The sequence below is a fragment of the Rhinoderma darwinii genome, chromosome 1 (genome assembly GCF_050947455.1).
Source record: "Rhinoderma darwinii isolate aRhiDar2 chromosome 1, aRhiDar2.hap1, whole genome shotgun sequence".
In the NCBI taxonomy this organism is placed as follows: Eukaryota; Metazoa; Chordata; class Amphibia; order Anura; family Rhinodermatidae; genus Rhinoderma; species Rhinoderma darwinii.
In genome coordinates this window covers 541293699-541318586 of record NC_134687.1, presented here as the reverse complement: position 1 = coordinate 541318586, position 24888 = coordinate 541293699, and the positions used below count along the sequence as shown (strand labels likewise).

Genomic DNA, 24888 nt, shown 5'->3' with positions numbered 1-24888 from the left:
GTTTTTAGAAAGTTGCTGATAAGACATGTTTATTAAAAAACAAAACCTATTTCAAAGGTGTACATAGCCTTTAAGGTGTATACAGACCCTGTGTGTGTGGTGAAGAATAACGTTGGCAGTTAGGTAGTAATACCATGTACAGTACATTTGTTGTACTAAGGCTGAGACGTTTAGACTGACATCTCTTTCCCCTGTAATCTCATTTGTGTACGGTTAAAATTAAAGGTCTGTATACTTCTCTACATTCTTATTGGAAATGTAGAATTATAGAATATATATTATATATAACATGTTAACTTGAAAAACCTTCCATTTCAATGTTAAAATATTCTGACTTGGATTATAAAAATGTCTTGCATGTTTTTGGCTTTTGATATTCTGTATTGCATCATCCTAAGAATTTCCTTTGCTCTTTATGACCGTTGAAGTTATAATGACAACCAAAAGAATGTTGTCAATGAAAAAAAAAAAATTATGGTTGGAACTCACTGTCAGGTAGTAAAAGCTGTATATTGTGACCAGAAACACAGGGTTAAAAAAGAATACTTCATTTGAATTTGAAAGAAAGATACAAAAAAACGGAAACACGAAGAAAAAAACCCCTAAAATGTATGGTTTAAACCTGCTCTAAACCTATACTTTACAATTACATTCCGTCTGGAAAATGATCAAATTAAATGGGGCTCTATGTGCTGTGTCACATTCCACTACCCACTTGAAAGTGCAAAAATTATATGGCATAAATGAATGGATTTCCTGACTATACAGTATGCGAAAATGGAAAACAGATGGATTGCAGAGTGAGTGCATTATACTTTTGGCTTCATTTTGAATGAAATTCATAGTTATGTGCTCAAGAGAAACATTATGAGCATACATTTAGTAGACCAAGACCAAAATTACAGCAATATTAAACATTTTCAGTAACACAATGTAGCCTGTGATTGTGTTATATTACAAAAAGGCTGAAAAGACTATGAAATTATTAGCCCTTTCACACATATCACGTGCATTTTATTATTACAGTGGCTCTAATGGCCTCCACTCAATTACAACATTTTCTTTAAACTGACTACCTATTTACGCGACTGTTAAAACAGAAATTATACATAAGTGTCTTAGTTTTCTGTTTAAGTTCTATAAACCACCCTAGGAATAGCTGTATCTAAGGTAATCTCCTCTTCCTGTAAATTACAGGATGTTTTTGTACTGCTAAACGACTTTGTTGTATCCACTACTGTGCACATCGGGCTTTAAAGTGAATGTCCTCTTTTTAAAAATATTGTTTTTAGGTTTAAAATTCTATGCTGATTAATTTCATAATTTATCTTTACAGCGGTTGGAGCTCAGTTTTTCTAATACAGAGCTCCAAATCCCCTGCATAGATGTAAAAGATAACTTTCTGGCTGCCTGAAACCACCACTAGAGGGAGCTTAAGAACTTACCACATATTGTTATAAACCAATAATAAATCAGTTTGTTGTAAGCTCCTTAGCTCCCTCTAGTGGCAGCCAGCATGTTGTCTTTGAAACCTACATCTATGCAAGGGATTTTGATCTTTTTAGTGGAAAACTGAGATATGACGACTGTAAAAAAGTATTAATAATTTAATCAATGCAGAAGTTTGTAACTTTTTAGATGAAAAACGAAACAACAAAATTATATTCAAGAGTGGACACTCACTGTAAAGTGTACTACTTCAGTATAAACTTTTAAGCACTTCTCTGTACATAAGAACTGTAAAAAAAACAACAAGTATTCTCAATTTAAACGCATTTGCTGCCAAATATAAGGACTTGTGTCTGCCCAACCCCCGAAGAAAAAATAAAATAAAATATCGCAGCCAGTCTTTAGTTGTCATTGACAAACTGCTGGAATAAAGCAACCTGTAGATCTTTGATCAAAGGGGGACTGGGGGAGGTTGTTGTCAGGCATGACAGAAGAATTAAAATTCAGCACCATTAAAGTTAGATCATATTGATACATTAAATGGAGAATTTTTAGAAATGATCATGTATTAGAACAACAAAATAAAAAATTACTAAAATGAACACCCCTTGGGGATTGGTTACATGTTAGTGAGTACCTATATAAAGTCTGAGCTAGCAGGTTTCATACATACAAATATAGTATGGATTTATTCTTTCAAATGACAAAAATCAGGATTATTCCGTGAAAGCCAGGGCACATTGACATCCTAAATATTCAGAAGTGACTCAGGTTGATTACGTTAAATATGCCAGTAAAGTTAATTTAAAATAGTTGTCCTTGGCGTTTATCCTCTTTGTTAAAAGATAAACATAAAAGAAAAAAAAAAGATTTTTCCTCTTAACAAAATATAAATTGTCCTTGAATGTTAAAAAACAATATTAAATAAACAAACTCAAAATAAAGTGGAAGGAAAGAAAAACACAACAACAATGATGTTTAGATGAATGGCCACACGCGGAGATGCACGTAATATACATTTGATTTTACAATGCGCTAAAAAGACTGAACTTCATCAAAGCCTCCTGACTTGATTTGGGCAGAGTTTGGCATAATTTCTATCATGAAATGGGCTGGGAGCTATTTATAAACTCTTCTTAACAAATATCAAACGTGTCTCGTGATTCGTTCCTAAAAAAGCATGTCTACCTAGGAATAAGTGCCCACGTATGACCTAGCTGTCAATTGATGATGAACTCTTCATTGTAAAATCAGTCTAAATGTAGACAATGAATACATATGACTTTCGGGTTGCTGGGTTGTCAACCCAACCAAAAGTCTATGAAAAATTAGGTCATTAAAGGTCTCTCCCTGTTTGCCCTATAGTGTTATTTACATGGACACCACATAGAACCCCCAATGATCTAATTCTTTATTACATTTCTGTGCAAAATTGTTTGGGTTGACAATTCTACATAGTTGCCCCTTATTTTCTTATGTGTGTACATGTAATACAAAATAAACAAATAATATGTATTGAAGGTTGAAATTTGGCCATGGGATTTGTTGGACGAATCAGGCAAGTACATATGGGACGAAAATAGAGAATACCAATGTATTCAAAGAGAAGTAAGTAGGATACCAGGCGACACATTGTTATCAGACAATCCTAAGCAACAATATTTGCATAGAAATATAATATAATATATTTTATAGAAATATAATGTTACTTTACAAAATATAGATTTGATAGAGTAGTGATAGGATGGACCCTCCCTATGATCATGTTTCAATGTTTCTGTGTTCTGCTGGACATTTTTGTATACCTTTTTGGTGGAGACAATAATTACTATGTAGACAACCAATTAGGGTGAGTTTTGTTCAAGCAAAGTAAGCATGATAATATGGCCAAAAAATATCCTCATTTGATAAAACAATGAATTGTCTTTCTTTCTGAACTCCTGGACTGGATGCAAAATGTTCAAATAATTTACCAAAAATATAAATAGAAATAATACTATTAGAATGATATTTAAGGCTGGAGGGAATTATAAAATCCCTATTGTTATCCTGTAATGTGGCTGTTTATGGATCAATTCCAAATCATAGCACTATATGGCCAGGTTCACACACGCAGTTTAGATTCAGCCTTTTTATGCAGTTATTAGCTGAGATTTTTTAGGCAAAGCCAGAAGTGGATCTAAAGGGAAAGAAAGGTATAAAGAAAAAAAAGACGGATGCATCTTCTTTCTTTTCTGTATTGTCCCGTTTTTGTCAAAAGACAAACTGAGCTAAAAGCTGCATCAAAACTGCCTGTGTGATCCTGGCCTAATATATCTATCTATCTATCTATCTATCTATCTATCTATCTATCTATCTATCTATCTATCTATCTATCTATCTATCTATCTATCTATCTATATCTATATATATATCTATATATATATCTATATATCGTTTTATATATATATATATATATATATATATATATATATATATATATATATATATATATATTCTGGTTGGCTCACCAATAATGCACATTTAAATATGGATATATAATTTCATTGCTATATGATTCATGACATATAAACTGAAGGTGTGGCTATTGTGTCTGAAGAGGAAAATGAGTTCTTACATCTGATGTGGCTTAATTCTACAGTAAGCTTCTAATTTACTATGACAGTAAAACTGTAAAAAATTCTTTGAATTGCTATGAATAAAAATGAGATCCACTGTTGTTGATTGCACAGCCCTTGAAGTGCATCACTTAAAGTGTTCATGAATTTCATGTGATACAAAAGATCTTTAAAATACAGACTGCCTTTTCTTTGGGGGAAACCAGAGACATCAGAATTTAAATAAAAACTAACTGAACTTAGTTGAATTATTATCACATGTCATGGAGCTGCATTTCTAAATACTCTTAACATACCAACATCTTCTTGCATAAGACCATAGTCATCAAAGACAGGCTCTTATGTCCTAATTTTCATTGTATGTATTCCAAGACACCATCGTTCCTGGTACAATCAAACTAGTTTACATGTAATTGTATTATGATTGCTTATCTCAGATCTGTTTCACTGGTAGAAAATCTGAATGCAAAGTCACCAACTATTGATTATAGGGTGGTGGTTAACAAGAAATAAGAAGGCCAAACTGACCTCCATAGAGGCAGCAACTTGTTTATTAAAAGGGGTGTCTCACCAGGACAATGCCCTTACACAAGTCCAATTGGATCATCTGGTCATCATGGAGGGGATGTATCTCTTGGGACTCCTTTATAAGCCAAAAGAGAGAGGCAAAAACAAAGAATGTCTCTGACAGACCTGGCCTTTCCATGTATTATATGGCTGCCCATTCATCTGAATGGCTAGCATGTAATACTACATTTGACGGGGAAACATATGGCAGTAACAAATGATCGGCTGGGAATTCTGAAGTCAGGCTGGCTTAAATTTATAAAGGGTTTGCCTTAAAAAGCAACCCCTGTAGTGGAATTAAGCGGCAATCATAGTTCCACCCTTCAACCATTTAAACAAGTTAATCACAATACTACTAGTAAAAGATCACAAAATTTAAAGTGTGACTTCTACTTGAAGTGCTTAACATGCAGAAACAAATTGCAAATATTTTTTTTTAACTTCTTTAACGTTGGGAACAAATTGCTGAAAATCTTTCTTACTGGGGATCCCCCTCTTCCTGAGGTCTGGTGGAGAAATGGTCTTGTGGAGTGGTCCCTGCAGATAAGGCAAAAGCCCCAGCATTAGCTAACAGATCACTTATGCTATGACTCTCACAGGTTGCCTCACTTGCCAGGAAGATATCTCTACCCCATCAAATCTGGCCTGGTCCCTGCAGGTCCTTGCAGGTCCGCCACATCTGCGTGCCATGACCACGCCTCCTTTAGCCTTGCTCTGAGCATAGCAATATTCTCCATCAGGTTGTCAAGGAACACCCCTCGTCCAAACCTAATCCTAAAAACTAGAGGGAAAGCACAAATCTCCTGTGAAATATTTTTTTTTTATTTCTTATTTATTTATGGCCAGAGACAGAATTTGTGCCATCCATGAGTAGGAAAACCAAAAATGAATGACTTGTATTGGGAGCTGCATTTTGAAGAATAGTGATTTCAATCTGATTGCATTGTGCTAGTCTGGAGTTATTCTTTTTAAGTATTAATATTATAATAACTATTTTTGGTGATTACAGTCCAGCAAACAGTAACTTTCCAGTAAATACACCATGCAGTGCTAAGCCACAAACACTGCAGGATACAGATATCCCAATTCACAGTGCACACTCTATAGAATACAGTTATGTGAGGGGAAACTAGACCGAAGAAGACGACTGTAACGTCTCATTTTCTGCCTCCTGCAATCATCTTTTTTTCTCGGCATACTCAGACTTTCTACTTGCACAGGATATATTTCCGAGCTATTAGAGAAGATTAATGACATTGGATTATTAATGTGAGATTACCTAAAGATGATAACGAGAATACAGTCCAGGTGATTAAATATTTCATGGCTAGAAGTAACTATTGCAAAGCTTTGAGAGCCAGGAGAGAAAATTAAAGCCGAAAAGCTTGAATGACTCCAGTCCAAATGCATCTTTATATTGAAAATAACAGATAAAATATACATCTTAAGTATCATTAAAATAACCAGCTGCAAAATATTAACCACAGGCACAAACTGTAGCAAAATACAATTAGTTTGCAGATGTGGGCAGAGTAAATGGTTCCATGGGGAAAGATCAGGCATTGTCACCAGATCTTTCCCACTTGCCCATATAAACAATAGCTGTCTATACTGTCATTTACCAGCATGGCTTTGTGTATAAAACCTCTTCACTGTCTCCAACTATATCACAACCTGCTGCTTTACTTTTCAACTTTGTCTTTATCTTCTATGTATGGCGATGATCTCCTGTTTTTATTATTTGCTTATGCTACTATTCTGCAAAGTGTTATTTTTTAATGATAAGACGCTTTGCTTGTGTCAAGTCATTTCAATGACTCCAATACGATCCTGCTCGGTAATGAAAGCTCGGTGCTTGTAAGCATGTGTAAACTTCCTACATAAATGATCAGAATAATGCTATCAGCTTGTTGTCAAATTGGAATGTGTTCAGTGAATTAGTTCACATTTACCAAGCAGCGGGATTCATGCCTGGGTTTTCTTTTTTATAAATGTCTTTTAGTACCATAGAATTCCTTTCCACTGATAGATCCAACATGTAACATAAGTTTAATCAAATATACATTTCTCTTCTGTGTAAACGAAATTAATACAGGACTCAATTCTGAATCCAGCATGATGCAGATTTGCAGATAGGCTTTTATACACAACAGTAGTGTCAAACTATCTGGTATTGCTTCATGGTCTAGAGTTTGCAGGTTCTAAGTGCACACATCACATGTAAGAGATTCCTAGAAGAATTTGTAACATACAGTCACCTTTAAAATTCGGGACCTTTCTCACATTGGATACCAGAATTCTCTGCTTGCCATCACAGTGCAATGACATGTTGCCCCTCTCTAGGTGACCATGACTATAGGAATCAGCAGAGGACCCGTGACTGGTGGGGTGGGAATGGAGGCGACATTTATACACCTTTAGAAATATATATATATATATTTTTTTTTATAATATATATATAAACATGTCTATCAGTATGATTGGTGCAAATTCCTAAATACTTGTTATTAGAAATTATTTGAACTTTTTGAGATACAGCTGCTTTTGTATCCTGTGTACAGAGCAGCTGTATCATGTGCTGAGACCTGAATCCGTCAGATCAGCGGGACTGACGGATTCAGTGATGGTGGGTTCTGCGTGTCACTGACACGCAGGATCCACCAGTTATCGATCATATCTAAGTTATGAACTTAGATGTGATTGGTAGCAGCTCGATCCTGCGTGTCAGAGACACGCAGGACCCACCATCACTGAATCCATCAGTACCGCTGACCTGACGCATTCAGGTCTCAGTGATCGATACAGCTGCTCTGTTTACAGGATACAAAGCAGCTGTATCTCAAAAAGCAAAAATTATTTTTCATAAAATGTATTTAGAAAGTTGCACAAAACACACTGATAGATCATTTCAAAGGTGTACATAGCCTTTAAGTACATTACAATTTTTGAATTTCTTTACATTACATGCCAAAATTCACTTCAAATCCATGTTGTTGTGAGTTCACTTTTAATATGACTATATACTCTGGTCATATTTCTTAACTACCTTCTTGGCTTAGAATCTTCACCTTTTCTACAGTTGCCGCCTCATGCACAGGCAAGATTTTTTTTGCATATTATCTATTGAAGGTAATAAATTAAGAAAGCCTCATTAACCCCTTCCTGACCACCCCACGTAGATTAACGGGCTGCAGCACTGGTCATTGTGCCTGCAGCCCATTAATCTACGTGTGCTCCTAACAGAGCACACAGGCGGTCCCCGCAGCCCGGCATCTCCCAGTACAGACTGCTACTAGCAGCTCTAGTACTGGGGGAAAACATCGGGTTGGATCAAAGCGGTGATCCTAACCGATTAACCCCTTAAATGCGGAAGTTAATAGCGACCGCCGCATTTAAGTAGTTATAGCAACATCGGCACCCTGCTACGCAATTGCGGGGGCCGATTGTTGCGCGGGTGAGGTGATTGCTATGGCAATCGGAAGCCTAACAAAGGCTTCTGGTCTGACATCTATGGAAGGCGATTAGGTCCTGCCAGAGGCAGGACCTAATATGCCTCCAGTCAGTGTGAAACTGACAGGTATAATACCCTGCAATACATAAGTATTGCAGGGTATTATAACAACGATCCAACAATTGGATCTTCAAGTCCCTAGTGGGACTAAAAATAAAAAAGTTAAAAAAGTTACAAAAAATGTACAAAATTAAAATGACAAAATAATAAAATTTAAAAAATCACCCTTTTTCCCTTATAAAGTCCTTTATTATTAGAAAAAATAAATAAATAAACTATGCATAATTGGTATCGCCGCATCCATAACGGCCTCAGCTATAAAAATATAATGTAATTTATCCCGCACGATGACCGCCATAAAAAAAATTATACAAAAACGATACCGGAATCGCTATTTTTAGTCACTTCAGCTCCCAAAAAATTGCATAAATAGGGATCAAAAAGTCACATATACCCAAAAATTGCACCAATAAAAACTACAGTTTGTTCCACAACAAACAAGCCCTCACACAGCTCTCCTGATGGAAAAATAAAAAGTTGTGGCTCATAGAATATGGCGACACAAAAACAAAATAATTTTTTTAAAACCGTGATTTTATCGTGCAAACACCGTAAAACATAAAAAACCTATATACATATGGTATCGCCGTAATCGCATCGACCCACAGAATAAACTAAATATGTAAATATGTAATTTATAGCGCACGGTGAACGCCGTAAAAACACGTGACGGCCTAATTACACTAAATTCAGCAAAAAACCTATGGGATCAAAATGCTCACTATACCCCTAGACAAAATATTTTTAGGGCTGTAGTTTCCCAAATGGGGTCACTTCTGTGGGGTGTCCACTGTTTTGGTCCCTCAGGGGCTTTGCAAATGCAACATGACACCCGAAATCAATTGAGTAAACTTGAGCTCCAAAAGCCAAATAGCGCTCCTTCCCTTCTGAGCCCTGCCGTATGTCCAAACAGCCATTTATTGCCACATATGGGGTGTTGCCTTAATCAGAAGAAATTACTTTACAAATCTTGGGGTGCTTTTCCTTCTTTATTCCTTGTAAAAATTGATAATTTCTAAGTTTTATTGGAAAATGTTAGATTTTCATTTTTACGGACTCATTTCACTAAATTCAGCAAAAAACCTGTGGGGTTAAAATGCTCACTATACCCCTTGATGAATTCCTTGAGGGGTGTAGTTTGCCAAATGGTGTCTTTTTGGGCGTGTTTCCACTGTTTTGGCACTACAACACCTCTTCAAACCTGACATGGTGCCTAAAATATATTCTAATAAAAAGGAGGCCCCAAAATCCTCTAGGTGCTCCTCTGCTTCTTAGGCCGGTGTTTCAGTCAATTACCACACTAGGGCCACATGTAGGATATATTTTTAAAAACTGCAGAATCTGGGCAATAAATATTGAGTTGCGTTTCTCTGGTAAAACCTTTTGTGTTACAGGAAAAAAATGGATTCTAATGGATTTTCCAACAAAAAAAAAGACATTTGTAAATTTCCCCCCTACTTTGCTTTAATTCCTGTGAAACACCTAAAGGGTTAAGAAACTTTCTAAATGCTGTATTGAATACTTTGAGGGATTCAGTTTTTAAAATTGGGTTACTTATGGGGGTTTCTAATATATAAGGCCCTCAAAGCCACTTCAGAACTGAACTGGTAGCTATAAAAATAGGTTTTGGAAATTTTCTTGAAAATGTGAGAAATTGCTGCTAAAGTTCTAAGCCTTGTAACGTCCTAGAAAAATAAAAGGATGTTCAAAAAACACTGCAAACATAAAGTAGACATATGGGAAATATTAATTAGTAACTATTGTGTGTGGTATTGCTATCTGTCTTACAAATGCAAATTTTTGCAAATTTTCTCTAAAGTTTGGTGATTTTCACAAACAAATACTGAATTTATTGATCAAATTTTTCCACTAACATACAGTACAATATGTCACGAGAAAACAATCTCAGAATCGCTTGGATAGGTAAAAGCATTCCCAGGTTATTACCACATAAAGTGACACATGTCAGATTAAAAAAAATTGGCTGCGTCCAGAAGGCCAAGACAGGCTCAGTCCTGAAGGGGTTAAAAAAACTGTATGAACTTTCTTTGTGGTCAACTATAAAAGTGACTTCAAAAGACTATGGCTAGAACCATAAATTGCTGCTCCTCCCTTTAAAGGCCCACTTATAGACTAAATTACTCACTGCGTGCAGCAGAAACTCTGGAATGCATACAATATATTTTCACTGTTGGATGTCAGCATCCAGTTTGGCTATAGGCAATTATTGATTATAAATCTCGAAACTTTAAGAAATTTGAGTATAAAAAACACGGTGTAGCCAAAAAGAAACACTTAAATGTTTAAAAAATCTTATAATATAGTTATGTAGAGTCATGTAGATATTACTATAATATTTGACATAGGTTTAGAAATCCTACAATATTCTATTACAAGTTTGGTAACCATCGTCATCATCTTTACATCATGAAAAATTAATGGAACTTGTGGCTGTTTCCTTAAATGACTGAATAAATATCTGATTTATCAAATTTTGGAGTCATCTCTACATCCTCATTACCACATTAAATGTAAGCCACAAACACTATAGTATTCTGAGGATGACTACATTTTGGTAAAAGGTAGGGGGCCAGACTTGAACTCTGCAGATCAGATATTGATAGCCTATTTGAAAAAAATGAAGAATGACTACGGTGTCAAAGGGTTAATGGCCAGAAATAGTATTATTCCTCATATACATACATATGACAGCTTATTTTGAAAGGTTAGGTACCCTTTAAGTAACTCGAAATAGTTCTTGTCATTTGCATTGACTGTTCATATGTCAACACATGCACAAAGTTATGAATAATCCAATATCACAACCTGTGAGGCAAGCAAACCCTGGTTCAGATTGACATCTGAAAAATTACCAATCACCTCCTTTCTTCATGTAACCATCATTGATGGATAGTTTTCTTCATTCCTCTGCCTACACAGAAATCAATATTAACACTCCCATTTTGTAAGAACAGGCTAAGGGCATGGCCAGACGTGGCGGAATTTCTCTGGAATCAGCAGCGGACATTTTCTCCATTGGCTTCCACACCTTTTTAGTTAGGTTCGTGCACACGTGGCGAAAATTCCGCTGCGGACCATAGGCTGAGGTGCGGAATTTGGTGTCCGCAGCATACACTGGCTGTTGTGGACTTGTAGCGGACTTGTTGCAGACTTATTGCCGAATTTCTCCATTGACTTGAATGGAGATTCAAAATTCCGCAATGTTATGTGTGTTGCGTTGCAGATTGGTTTTACGAACAGGATATTTCTTCGTAGTAAAGAAATATTCGGCACACAAAGTGATGATTTTAGCAAATCTTTCGGTTTTATTTGATCAAAAATTGATGCCAGAGGTTTAGTGCGACGTTTCGGTCGTATATTAGACCTTCATCGGGCACTACAAAAGCAAAATATATTGCGAAACAGTAGATTAGCATCATGTGGATAGATAGATTTACAACATAAATCAAGGTAAGGAGAGAAATAAAAGGGGAGGGGGGAAGGCATAAAGCGAACATAAATGAAGACAGGTGTCTATGGCATGTGCGCAAACATTGCACATAGACATGGTACATAACGGATAAACAGTCATGATATTTCTTCATTCTGGCTGGACCTTTGTGTTTCGAGGTCTATAGCCAGACTGAGATTAAATGTTTTAAAAGACAGCAGGAACTACTCTTCACCTGAATATGCAACGGCTAATCTGCATCAATTTACTGCACATTTTAGGCAAAGGCGCAACGGAATCTGGAACGCAGATTATGTGTGGCATTGATGCGGACAGTGTCTGCAGAAATACGCCACGTCTGGCCATGCCCTTAGTGTCAGCTTGGCCATGGGCCCATATAATGGCCTTCGCAACACTGGACTAAAGCAGGCACCAACAGATATCCTACTTGGCAAAGGCTTAAAAATAGTATAAATGCTCAAGTATGGTATGCAGCTGAACTTTCCTTTCTATGGAAATATAAACAGACAAAAAAAAATGGACCTCATCCCCAAATTTAGCAAAGATCATGAACCTCCAGAATACATAGGATGATTATATTGCCACCAGCTTCAACCTATTAAACATAGACCATACAGAGCTCTCTGTTATTAAGGGAGACAGTGAACAAAGACAACATTGCCATCTCTCAGACTGTACTGAAGACATACACCACGCTTAAATAGATGTATTGTTCTGATAAGTTATTAGGGAGGCAGTTTCAACTTTATAATGAACTTGTCTGCTCATCGAGCCTTTTTATCGAGACCCTCTCCAGCACGGAGATCCTTGTCCCTGGTCTAGCTATATTAGATAATAAACAAAGACTCTTCTTCATGATCGGTCACAGCTTTGAGAACATCATTTATCTAAATATGACAAGAACATCATTGCGTTGGGGTCTAAATGTGACTATTTCCAAAAACTCATAGGCGTATGCTTTTATATATATATATATATATATATATATATATATATATATATATATATATATATATATATATATATATATATATATATATATATATATATATATATATATATATATATCTCATAATCATGATACATCATTATATTTTCCCAGACATACCAACAAGCTTTATCCCTTATCATCCTCTTAAAATGCTTTTTTTTCACTCCTGCCTCTGAAGCCACCAGATGGTGGTCAATAGGCTGGCATGAGTCTCCACATTTGATAGATAGATGTGACTATATTTCATCATTCTATCCTGAAATCCAATGACATATTCTGTTATGGAGGCATACCATGCCACCAGGGTTGCCAATCTCCTTCTTTCCTTTTTTTGGGGGAGAACTTAACGAAAATTGGACAAATGAGTCAGATACTAATATGAAGACGTGAGCAGCATTTACTGTGAACTGTAAAATGATGATAATTACAATCACAATAACCTGCACCTTTCAAAATCACAAATACGTACGTCTATTTTTTAAATTTTTATGAACACTGGACATAAGTCTGACTATCAGCCCTACTGCATGTCACTGCTATAGAATCTGGCAGGTGGGTAGTCTGGGTCTGAACTGTGTACCCAATTAAAGATTTAATTTCCTTCTAGCACTCTGAGGATCTGCAGCACTGCATGTACAGTGCCACTCTACACAGTCCCCACATTGTTGCTGATGTCAGGCAGCAGTGCTTTGTTTGATCTAAATCTTTAAAAGCAGGAGGGGTTTAGGTAATCAAATTCATATGTACGTCTACATACATACATACATACATACATACATACATACATACATATGTGTTGAGTTTAATCCTTTGCACTGTAATAGCCAAAAAAGTTACATGCAAGTTCATACATCTACGTATCTATGTGTGTGTGTATGCGTGCCTGCATATACTTATGTGATTTCTTATCTTAAATTAGGTGGAGTTAGAAATATTTGGCGACTCTCTAATTATTTTTCTCTGGAAAAGATCATTTAGGTTTCCAGGTTTAGTGAATTTGAGCAGGTTAGAAAATACTGAGATCTATGATTTACCTGCACTGGTGCCTGCACCGCTTGTGAGGTCCCCACCCATCAGACCACCTAAGAATTAAAAAAAATGGCATAGTCAGCATTGCTGCCTTTCACCACAGATACCACATCTTAACTCACTTCCATGAAACTTAAAAGTTCATTGAAGGAATGTGTACTATGAACTTTGTCTATTTTTGATAGCAAGAAAACAAAAAATAACCCTGAGGTTTTGTATATGTGTATATATATATATATATATATATATATATATATATATATATATATATATATATATATATATATATATATATATATATATATATATTCACACTACAAAATACAGTTTTGACAAGATTTACAGTTTTGACAAAACTTACAGCATGAATCCTCAAGATATAAAGGCTGGATGTATAGAAACAAAACCTCAGGGAATATATATTTATGTATCTATATATCTATATATATATGTGTATATACATATGGTGGATATAAAAAGTCTACACACCCCTGTTAAATTGGCAGGTATTTGTCATGTCAAAAAATCAGTCCAAGATTAATCATTTCAGAACTTTTTCCACCTTTAATGTGACCCATAATCTGTACAATTCCATTGAAAAACAAACTGAAATTATTTAGAGGGGAAAAATAAAAACAACAAAACTAAAATAATGTGGTTGCATAAGCGTGAACACCCTCTTATAATTGGGGATGTGGTTGTGTTCAGAATTAGCCAATCACACAGCTGCTATTATTTAAAGTGATTCTGAGTAACCCAATATAAAGTTCAGCTATTCTTTTAGGATTTTCCTGACATTTTCTTAGTTGCATGTGACAGCAAAAGACATGGTCCGTAAAGAGATTACCACACATCAAAGGGATCTGATTGTTGAAAGGCATCAGTCAGGAGAAGGGTACCAAAGAATTTCCAAGGCATTAGCTATACCATGGAACAAAGTGAAGACGGCCATCAAGAAGTGGATTACATTTGGCACAACAGTGACATTACCAAGAACTGGACGTCCTTCAAAACTTGATGAAAAGACAAGCCGAAAATTGGTCCGGGAGGCTACCAAGAGGCCTACAGTAACATTAAAGTAGCTGTAGGACTTTCTGGCAGGTACTGGTAGTGTAGTGAATGTGACAACAATCTCCCGTATTCTTCATATGTCTGAGCTGTGGTGTAGGGTGGCAGGATGAAAGCCTTTCCTAACAATGAAAAACATCCAAGCCCGGCCATGTTTTGCAAAGACCTACATCAAGTCTGACAAAAGCATGTGGGAAAAAGTGTTATAGTCTGATGACACCAATGTTGAACTTTTTGGCCGTAATTCCAAAAGGTATTTTTGGCGCAAAGCCAACACTGCACATCACCAAAAGAACCCCATCCCCACAGTGAAGCATGGGGGAGGCAGCATTATGCGTTGGGGCTGTTTTTCTGCAGCTGAAACTGGGGCTTTAATCAAGGTGTGGGGATTTATGAACAGTTCCAAATAGTCAATATTGGCACAAAACCTGCAGGCCTCTGCTAAAAAGATGAAGATGAAGACGAATTTCACCTTTCAGCACGACACCAACCCAAAGCATACCTCCAAATCAACAATAGAATGGCTTCACCAGAAGGAGATCAACGTTTTGGAATGGCCCAGCTAGAGCTCAGACCTGAATCCCATTGAGAATCTGTGGGGTGACCTGAAGAGGGCTGTACACAGGAGATGCCCTCGCAATCTGACAGATTTGGAGCGCTTTTACAAGGAAGAGGGGTCAACAATTGCCAAATCAAGATGTGCCATGCTGATAGACTTCCACCCAAAAGGACTGAATGCTGTCATAAAGTCAACGGTTATTCAATAAAGTCTTGGTTTATGGGTATGCATATTTATGCAACCACAATATTTTTGTTCTTTATTTTTATTTTTCCGCCCTAAAAGATTTCAGTTTGTTTTTCAATACAATTGTACAGATTATAGATGATATTAAGGTGGAAAAATTTCTGAAATGATTAATCTTGACCTGATTTTGTAACATGACAAAACCTGGCATTTTAAGAGGAATGAGTAGACTTTATATATATATATATATATATATATATATATATATATATATATATATATATATATATATATATATATATTATTTTTATTTTTTTAATTTTTTAATTTTTATTTATTTATTCTTTTTAATTTTGTTTATTTTAACACACACACACACACATATATATATATATATATATATATATATACATACACATATATATTTATACAAATACACATGCACGCACTGGGGCTATTCAGCCTGCTTGTCCTCCAGTTCCTGCAGTCTTGCTATGTGGTGACTTCTGTTGTGGATTTTCATACAATTTCATCAAAGCATTATTGCATTACACAGTCAGCTTATTGGGTGTGACTAGTGTCAGACTAGGGTATCTTGGGCCCACCAGATGTGCCAGCCTGACCCTGTGTTTAATGCACTGTGACTGGAAAAGACCCATTACACCATCAGTACTGCATGCTTCTAGTGCTGCCACAACAATACTTCTGCTCGGCTTTACTCCTAGCCGGTCTTAATAAACCCTATAGTTAGAGATGAGCGAATCGACTGTACACAAATCAAATTCGGTTCGAATTTCCCAGAAGTTTGAGATTTGTTAAATTTCAAATCTTTTGCTGTTTTCGCCACCAAATTTCGGCATAGTGGGGAGCAACGGCGGGGCTGGCAGCCATTTTACAGGTTAGAAAAAGATTCACATGACCTAGGGCTGGTTTCTCCATAATGCCTTGCAGGCAGCCTTACCAAAATGCACTCCCTCTACATATATATGTTGCGGTCACTGTGACATTATTAATGCTGCTGACTTGGCATTAAAGAGCTTGAAAGGGGTTGGATACAGTCCTAGAAGTCAGATACGAGTTTTTTAAGGCAAACAGGCCCTTTCGATTGACGGTGAATTTATTTAGACCGAATACAACCGGGCGGCCAATTGGAGTTGGACCCAAAACGAATTTCAGGAAATTCGCTCATCTCTACGTTTACTACAAGGGTAAGCACAACATTTATTTTTCCCCAAATAACATGTACTTTTCCTTACATTTTTCACATTACATCAGGTCACCAGAGTATGGATTGCATAAATAGTGCACAAAAGTGCTATCTATTTCATTCCATATTTAAAAGCACAGCATGATTCTAGTAAGATTGTTCTCCAGTCTACGGTGACACCACATATGCGAGTTAAAATACTGAAGCAAATCTTTTAATATTTATTTACTTTATTATTATAATAATCATTTAAGATGTATGGAATACAGAGCTAGGGTGACCCTCAAAAATCCTCATAGAGCAGCATGTAGCAGACTGAAACAAATGTAATTTCATCCTAATAGTTTTGTGGTTATATTAAATGTTATATTTAAAATCTAAATATTTTTTACCGAATTTTTATTTCTTTTTTTTTATGCTAAATTTATGTTGATAATGATTGCACTATTTTGCAGTCGGGTATTAGTGTCTGATCACTTTAGGAATACCCTATATTAAATGTAAAAACGTAGCTGTATAGAAAGCAATGCTCTAAGAAAGTTTCTAAAAATCAGTAAAAATAAAAACAACGATGTAGTCCATAATGACCAACCAAAATACAGGTATTGTAAGATAGATCAGAAAATAAAGCTGCCTCCATATTGATTGGTACAGGCAGCTTCTTAATATTTCCTTAAGACCAGGATTACACAAGCTCCATTTTTTCAGCCAAAGCCAGAAGTGGATCCAAAAGGAAGGAAAAGTATAAAGAAAAGACTGATGCATCTACAGTCAAAAACTGCACCAAAAACTGCATTAAAACGGCATGTGTGATCCTGGCCTTACACTATTTTATATACATCTTGGCTAAGAAGAAGTAATGCTCACAAGATGCCTGGTACAATGGTGTATAATACAGCTCTAGCATTAAATCTTCAAGATTAAAATAATTACATAATTCAAAGTTCTACGTATGATACGGAAAATATACTTTGTGTACATGGAAAATATAATTTGTGTTACAATTCACACTTTTTATATCTACCAACAAGTGAGCCGCAGTGTATTTAGTGCCAGGACAGGATCTTGGAAATGAAAGGCTTCAGGAAGAACTACCATGCTCTCCCAGGATGGTATTGGCACTAAATATACGGCTCATGTATGGATCTGTAAAACGGTCATGTGTGTGAGCAGTAAACAGGCATTGGTGCCCGCTCAAGTTCAATTTTTTGTGTCACCGTAAAAACATCATACCTGTGTTACCTGCACTTGGTGGTCGATGTGTCAAGCCAGGAGACATGCTGTTTCTCTGCAAGGTTTGATGGGACAATGGCAAAAGGTTGTGGTTACCCAGTGAACCAGCTGGATTACTGTAAGCCAAACTGTTTTGATTGGTCACTGGGATGGAAACCGGCATCTCGAAATTAGGAGGTGGAACAGCCTGTATATAAAAAAGAAGAGCATAAATAAAACTGCATGGATTCTTTTTTTAATTTTATTTTTTAGAAACTCCATGAATAAAATGAAAGTGTACAATTTAAGAATAGTATTTTGCTTTATTTTTTGGAATTCCAAAAATATAAAAATATTTGTTGTAAACAGCAGGTAATGTGGGAAAGCTCGATCACAATTTATGCATGCCCTCAGTTTAAAAGTGTCTCAATGTCATAAGATCAAACAAATAGATTAGAAACAAGTCACATAAGATTAATACAACATTGTATGTAAAATAAAATGCTGCTTCATTTACATTGACTCATTTATTTATATGAATCCTAAGACAAGACAAACTACCGGCAAATAAGCAAAAATAAACAAGCACAAGTCATTTTGAATATTGACAGAATGGTGATCGTTTAACTAGCATTGAGAAACCAAACTGCAGAAAACAAACTAGCTCATTCTCATTACTCCTCAGCATTAACCAATGCTAGATGGTTTAAAATAGATAATAAACAAAGAAAAATCAAGAGAAGCAAAACCATAGGGAAAAACAATAAATGTAAAACAATCTAAACTGCTGTCAAAACCAGATGTTTTTCATAAAATAATTAACAGAACACATATTTGCTCAGGAAAAATGTCATAATTTTTCGGTTCAAATCAATTGCATGGTTTTCTAAATGCAAGAGGACGGAGTCCAATTTAAATGCATACTTTTTCTATTTACTTGATTGTAGAATTTTACTATGGGAAAAGTTCAAAAAGTCTAACAATTCTGATAGACAACGATTAACCCGTTAGTGACCGGCCCATAGTCTTTTTACGTCGGTCACTAACGGGCCTTATTCCGATGCCATAGACTTTTTACGTCGCGTCATCGGAATAAGTAAACAGAGCAGGGAACTGTCACATCTCCCTGCTGGGGGCGTCCCTGCTCTGCCGTGTGAGATCGATATAAGTATCGATCTCACCCGTTTAACCCCTCAGATGCGGTGCTCAATAGCGAGCACCACATCTGAGTCGTTTTGGAGAGAGGGAGGGAGCTCCCTCTCATCCCACTAACACCCGGCGATAAGATCGCCGAGTGTCTGTGTCTGCGATGGCAGCCGGGGTCCTAATAAAGGCCCCCAGGTCTGCCTGGAGCGACTGCCTGCTAGATCATGCCGCAGGCATGACCCAGCAGATTCCTGTCCGTTTTAAACGGACAGGCATAATAGACTGCAATACAAAAGTATTGCAGTGTATTATAATAGCGATTGGAGGATCGCATAGTGAAGTCCCCTAGTGGGACTAGTAAAAAAGTTAAAAAAAAAGATTAATAAAGTTCATTAAAAAAAAATGTGGAAAAAAAAATGAAAAACCCACTTTTTCCCCTTACAAACTGCTTTACTATTAAAAAACCAAAATAAAGTAAAAAAGTTACACATATTTGGTATCGCCGCGTCCGTAACGGCCCCGACTATAAAGCCATTACATTACTTAACCCACACGGTGAACGCCGTAAAAAAATAAATTAAAAAACGACGGAAAAATTGCTGTTTTCTGTGAATCCTGACTTTAAAAAAAATGTGATTAAAAAGTATACCACACGGTAAACGGCGTAGATTTAGGACGCAAAAAAGAGTGGCGAAATTTCAGATTTATTTCTATCCCCCCCCCAAAAAGTTAATAAAAGTTAATCAATAAATAATATGTACCTCAAAATGGTGTTATTAAAAAATACAACTTGTCCCGCAAAGAACAAGACCTTATACAGCTATGTCGACGCAAAAATAAAAGAGTTATAGCTCTTTGAATGCGACGATGGAAAAACGTAAAAAATAGCCTTCGTCATTAAGGTCTAAAATAGGCTGATCATTAAGGGGTTAAAGGGGTTCTCAAGTTTAGAAAAACAACAAACAATTTCATATACCCTACAAAGGAAATTGTGAGTTAATAGAGCGTCTCTATCTATCTATCTATCTATCTATCTATCTATCTATCTATCTATCTATCTATCTATCTATCTATCTATCTATCTATCTATCTATCTATCTATCTATCTATCTATCTATCTATCTATCTATCTATCTATCTATCTATCTATCTATCTATCTATCTATCTCATATCTATCTATCTATCTATCTATCTATCTATCTATCTATCTATCTATCTATCTATCTATCTATCTATCTATCTATCTATCTATCTTCGAAACTGCAAATCAACATAATAAGACAATCTACTTTATGTGAACCATTACTGTTACCTGCCTGTCTGTGTGGGGTACCCTTGTTAGTCCCAATTTTCTGCAGGTTTCATCTATGTACCTTTTATTTGATTCCCTGCATCCGAATCAAAGTGAACTATATTCTGCCTGAATTTTCCTTGTTTTTTATGACATGCTATATAACTAGATTGCAATCTCTATTGACCCCAGCAGTGGCTCATTATTGTGATTTTATTAAAAATTATAACAGGTGACAAAGGTTAGAAATATACGCCTGTAACAAGGTTTATCTATTAACTGTACCAATTATTAACAACTGATCTGTTATATCCAATTGGATTTTGCACCAGCAGTTTAATGTTCGATGAAAAATTGCTTTTCTTTGGGAACCTCTGCTGTGGCTGAAATAGAGAACATGAATCTGCCCACAATGACCCACACACTTTTCTTTGGTTATTACATGAGCTTCTTTAATTTTAAGCAGTTTAGTGAAGCACTTTAATGATGTTTTACTCAAAAGTACAAATGCAGTATAATTATTATCAGATGTTTTTGAACCACAAAATTCATGTCCTTAGGCATTTTCTGCGGAAACCTAAGCGACCCTTTTCATAAAGTGCCATAGCCAGCTTTTTCTGTTGGCATATGCAATGTTTTCTTATGGACGGAGTAGTCAGGTTCTTTTTCGTACTGGTGGTTACAGATATAACCCATGTTTCATATCCACAGCTTAGCTTTTTCAATGGATCTTTCTTTCTGCATGAGCAAAGGCGTACCGTTGTGCATTTTAACTGCAGGGCTGTGTTTTCTTACCACCCCTAGTTTGTGGTGAGGTGGGCAAGACAAACCAAAAATGGATCTAGTGTGCCATGTGTTTAGAGCGTCTGTGAGGCTGTCATTTTGATGGTGCCATCCTTCCTGTGTAAAATGGCAGTGTCCAGCCTTCAGACCAGGACACCCTATACTTTTAAACCACAAGAACCACAGTCTGAATTGCCTTTTTGTGGAGCACAAGGTCAGTAATTGATTCTCGACTCCATTTGTTTTATTTCAAGGTTTTCATTGCAGAGGTTTTCAAGTCCATATATTTTGTTTTAAAGGCGGCTCTGACATATTAAGTCATTTCTTTCCTTTGACTGCTCCTCTTTTAATCAAGAGTACAGCAAATAAATTCTAGATAAGACAGTCACATAGTATCTTGCTATGATAATGATCTAATACAAGTACAGGGATGTTTGCTGTACTTTGGGGCTGCTGTGCATTTTTTCGGCTGCTCTGGTGAAGATGAAATTCCTTCTATATTTATGATCGGTGCTCTCTAATCAATATTTGCATAGGACAAGTGAATCATTCTAAGACTTGTGGATTTCGACTAAACCTCCTCTCTCCCTGCCGGCAACTAATCCTTTCCTCCTGTCCATCTCAATGCCAACAGCTGCTACTGCTGTGATCAACATGGGTTTTAAAAGGCATTCGTGTCCCTGCTCTCAAATTGCATCTCTGCTACATAAGCATCTAAAAGAGATTGTGTGAAAACATACTGTAACTATCCAGTCACCAAAGAATTTGAGGGCAACTTAACAGGGTGGCACAGATGGAAAAGCACCAAGATGACTTCTGAATTAACAGTAGAGACGCACAGTCAACCCGGCATGACATGTATGCACGCGTATACTATATGCTGCGGAATATACATCTCAACATACAGTAATTTGGTTTTGGGCCAGCACTTTTATTTAACATGTATCATTCCCAAACTGTGATATTGTAGTGATGTCACTTGTGTCACACGATTTATTTCGACACTGTTTCAAAATGAAATGTAAACCTAATGAAGATATAGTACAACAGTCTCTTGTAAGGTATTCTGACTTTTCTGATACTGTACATGTCCCATCAAAAGTTAGACACGTACCTGGTCTCTTAGTGTATGCTTTTCTATTAGGTTATAGTATATTACTTTACTAGCTGTATATTACACATTATATTACACATCATTGTTTAAAGAAGGTCCTGATGCTGGGAGGTTGCTTGTTATCGAAAAGGAATGTACAATATATACAGATGAAGCAAAGTTTAGCTGGACTCTGATAACTTGCTGCAGTGTGATATCACAAAACAAAAGCCATTAAAAAGTCAAGTAAAAGTTTCTTGCCACATCATATTAATGTCTTAAAAAAAGTCTGTATGCATGGCCCATCATGTTTTCTAATGGATTCTTGTGGTCCTATCTATGTAGATGCATAGATGTTATAGAGGTGTGCATAAAGCAGAGAGGGCCACATAGCAGAATTTAAAATGGGCACCCATCTGTAATACAGATTCACAATTACATACCCTTATTAAGGGTAAAAAGGGCTCAGTGTTTATTTGCCCACTACCTATTCACCTTCCTTAAAGCACAGGGCAGCATGACTCTGTGTTTGCCTACATTGCCATTAATGTGGGTAGGGAGTGCATTTCTTAGTTTCCAACCACCCAATGGGTGCTAGGATGCAACCAACCTGAGAATGAGCACCCTCTTCTACATGGACCGCATAACAGCTGCATTGTCTGACTCTATTGTATGTATGCTCTTGGCATGTTATTACAATGTCATGTACTGAACCATGCAGAGGGCCAAACACTGGATTACATGGATTCATTTAGAGCATACACATTGGGAGAGATGTATTGAGACTCTGTGCCAGTCTTAATTAAAAAGATGCTGGAGTAAGATGCAAAAAATTGATAGAGAGGCACACACCTCTTAATACATTTGTTGCATCTTTGGCAGTCCATACGACACTGAATGAAATCTATGCCAGCCAGTAGCTGGCATAGATTTCCGCTTTAATTTCTGCTGGTTTCTGGCCTAAATGGTAGTGAAATGCATCAGGCAGCGGGTGGCCACCCCCTTCCGCTAAGTTCCTCCCATTTCTTCAGTAATAAGAGGGGCAGCGGCTTGAAAGTATACATTTTGGTAACTTTCCCCCATTGTATCACCTTTGCAAAAACATATTAGTATAGAAGTTGATGAGGGCCTGCACAGGCAGTGCAAAGCAGCATAGCAGGGGATGCCACATCCATGCACACTGCAATAGTCAGAAAAGAATTCTTCTTCAACACAATGATGTCTTGAAATTCTATTTATAGAGAATCTCAAGACTGTGCCTATTAGACTCATTAATAGCCCAAAGCTTCAGTAAAGTGTTTTAGAAGAAGATTTGACTGTGGCTTATAAGGCTCTATTCACACCCAGGAGTTTGCCGTTTTGGTCAGTTTTTCTCGGCCGTTTTGCATTCGTTTTACATCCGTTCCGTTTCTGTTCCGGGCCGTGTTTCTGTTTTTAACGGCTGATTGTGACCCGTTTTACATCCGTTTTTCACTGTCCGTTTTAAAAAATGGATGCATTTCATTTGTCAATTTTTTGGGTCCCAGCCCAATAAAAACACCCACAGGAAGGTCATATTATCACCCAGTCACCATTTTCTCTTGCTTTCAGAGTATAGAGAGCTTTGTCTGATCCCTCAGCTTCTTTGCATTGGTTTCTCTGCTATTTTTTACTTGCTACCATGTCCTCACAACCATTGAACCGTGCTTTGGCTGATTTCTCAGCAGTTCGGACATCAATCACAGATGTTGATGCCCTCTGTAGATAGTGCCACAGAGCCTCTTGTAGATAGTGCCACAGTGCCCCCTTGAAGGTAGTGCCACACAGCCCAATTATAGGTAGTGCCACACAACCCCCTTGTAGGTAGTGCCACACAGCCCCCTTGATGGTAGTGCCACACAGCCCCCTGTAGGTAGTGTCACACATCCCCCTGTAGGTAGTATCACACAGCCCCCTGTAGGTTGGGCCACACAACCCACTTGTAGGTAGTGCCACACAGCCCCCTTGTGGGTAGTGTCACAAAGCCCCCTTGTAGGTAGTGCCACACAGCCCCCTGTAGGTAGTGCCACACAGTCCCCTGTAGGTAGTGCCACACAGTCCCCGGTAGGTAGTGCCACACAGCCCCCTGTAGGTAGTGCCACACACCCCTTGTAGATAGTGCCACACAGCCCCCTTGTAGATAGCACACCCCCGTAGATGGCACCCCCATAGATGGCAACCCCTCTGTAGCTCCTATATGGAAAGTGACGTCAGGGGCTCCCTCTAAGAGCGTAATCCCCTGCCAGAGGGTCGGCAACACTCTGTCCGGGGATTCCGCTTCAACTGCTATCTACGGCGGGGAGGAGGGAGGGGTGTCATTTACAGGGGGGTGCCATCTACAAGGGGGCTGTGTGGCACTACCTTCTACCACAATCTTCGTGCCATGAGGAGGAGGAGGAGGAGAGAGTGAGCAGCAGAAAAACCCGGATCGCATCCAAGTGACGGCCGTGTTTTACAGGGCCCTATAGACTTCTATGGGAGCCATGAGGCCATGAGAACAGCCTAAAATATGGCATGCTCCATTTCTTACCCGGCCATCAAAAAATCGGCCATGTGAATAGCCCCATTTGAGGTCTATTCTTTTTACTGCGGCTGTCTGATGGCCGTTAAATAAACGGCCATCACCC

The 24888-nt window shown here is 37.2% G+C and overlaps 1 protein-coding gene across 14 annotated transcripts in view; it reads right to left on the bottom strand.

The window, feature by feature from the left end:
• Positions 1-24888, bottom strand: part of MEF2C (myocyte enhancer factor 2C) — a 223055-nt gene that overhangs the window by 14838 nt on the left and 183329 nt on the right. For 8 of the 14 annotated variants that reach the window (XM_075837415.1, XM_075837430.1, XM_075837398.1 and 5 more), the window contains exons 5-6: positions 17951-18137; positions 13703-13750 (exon numbers count right to left, since the gene is read on the bottom strand). In XM_075837415.1, the coding sequence (XP_075693530.1) occupies positions 13703-13750; positions 17951-18137 (235 nt within the window). The remainder of the gene's footprint in view (positions 1-13702; positions 13751-17950; positions 18138-24888) is intronic. The other 6 variants (XM_075837439.1, XM_075837512.1, XM_075837505.1 and 3 more) reach the window with 3 other exon arrangements.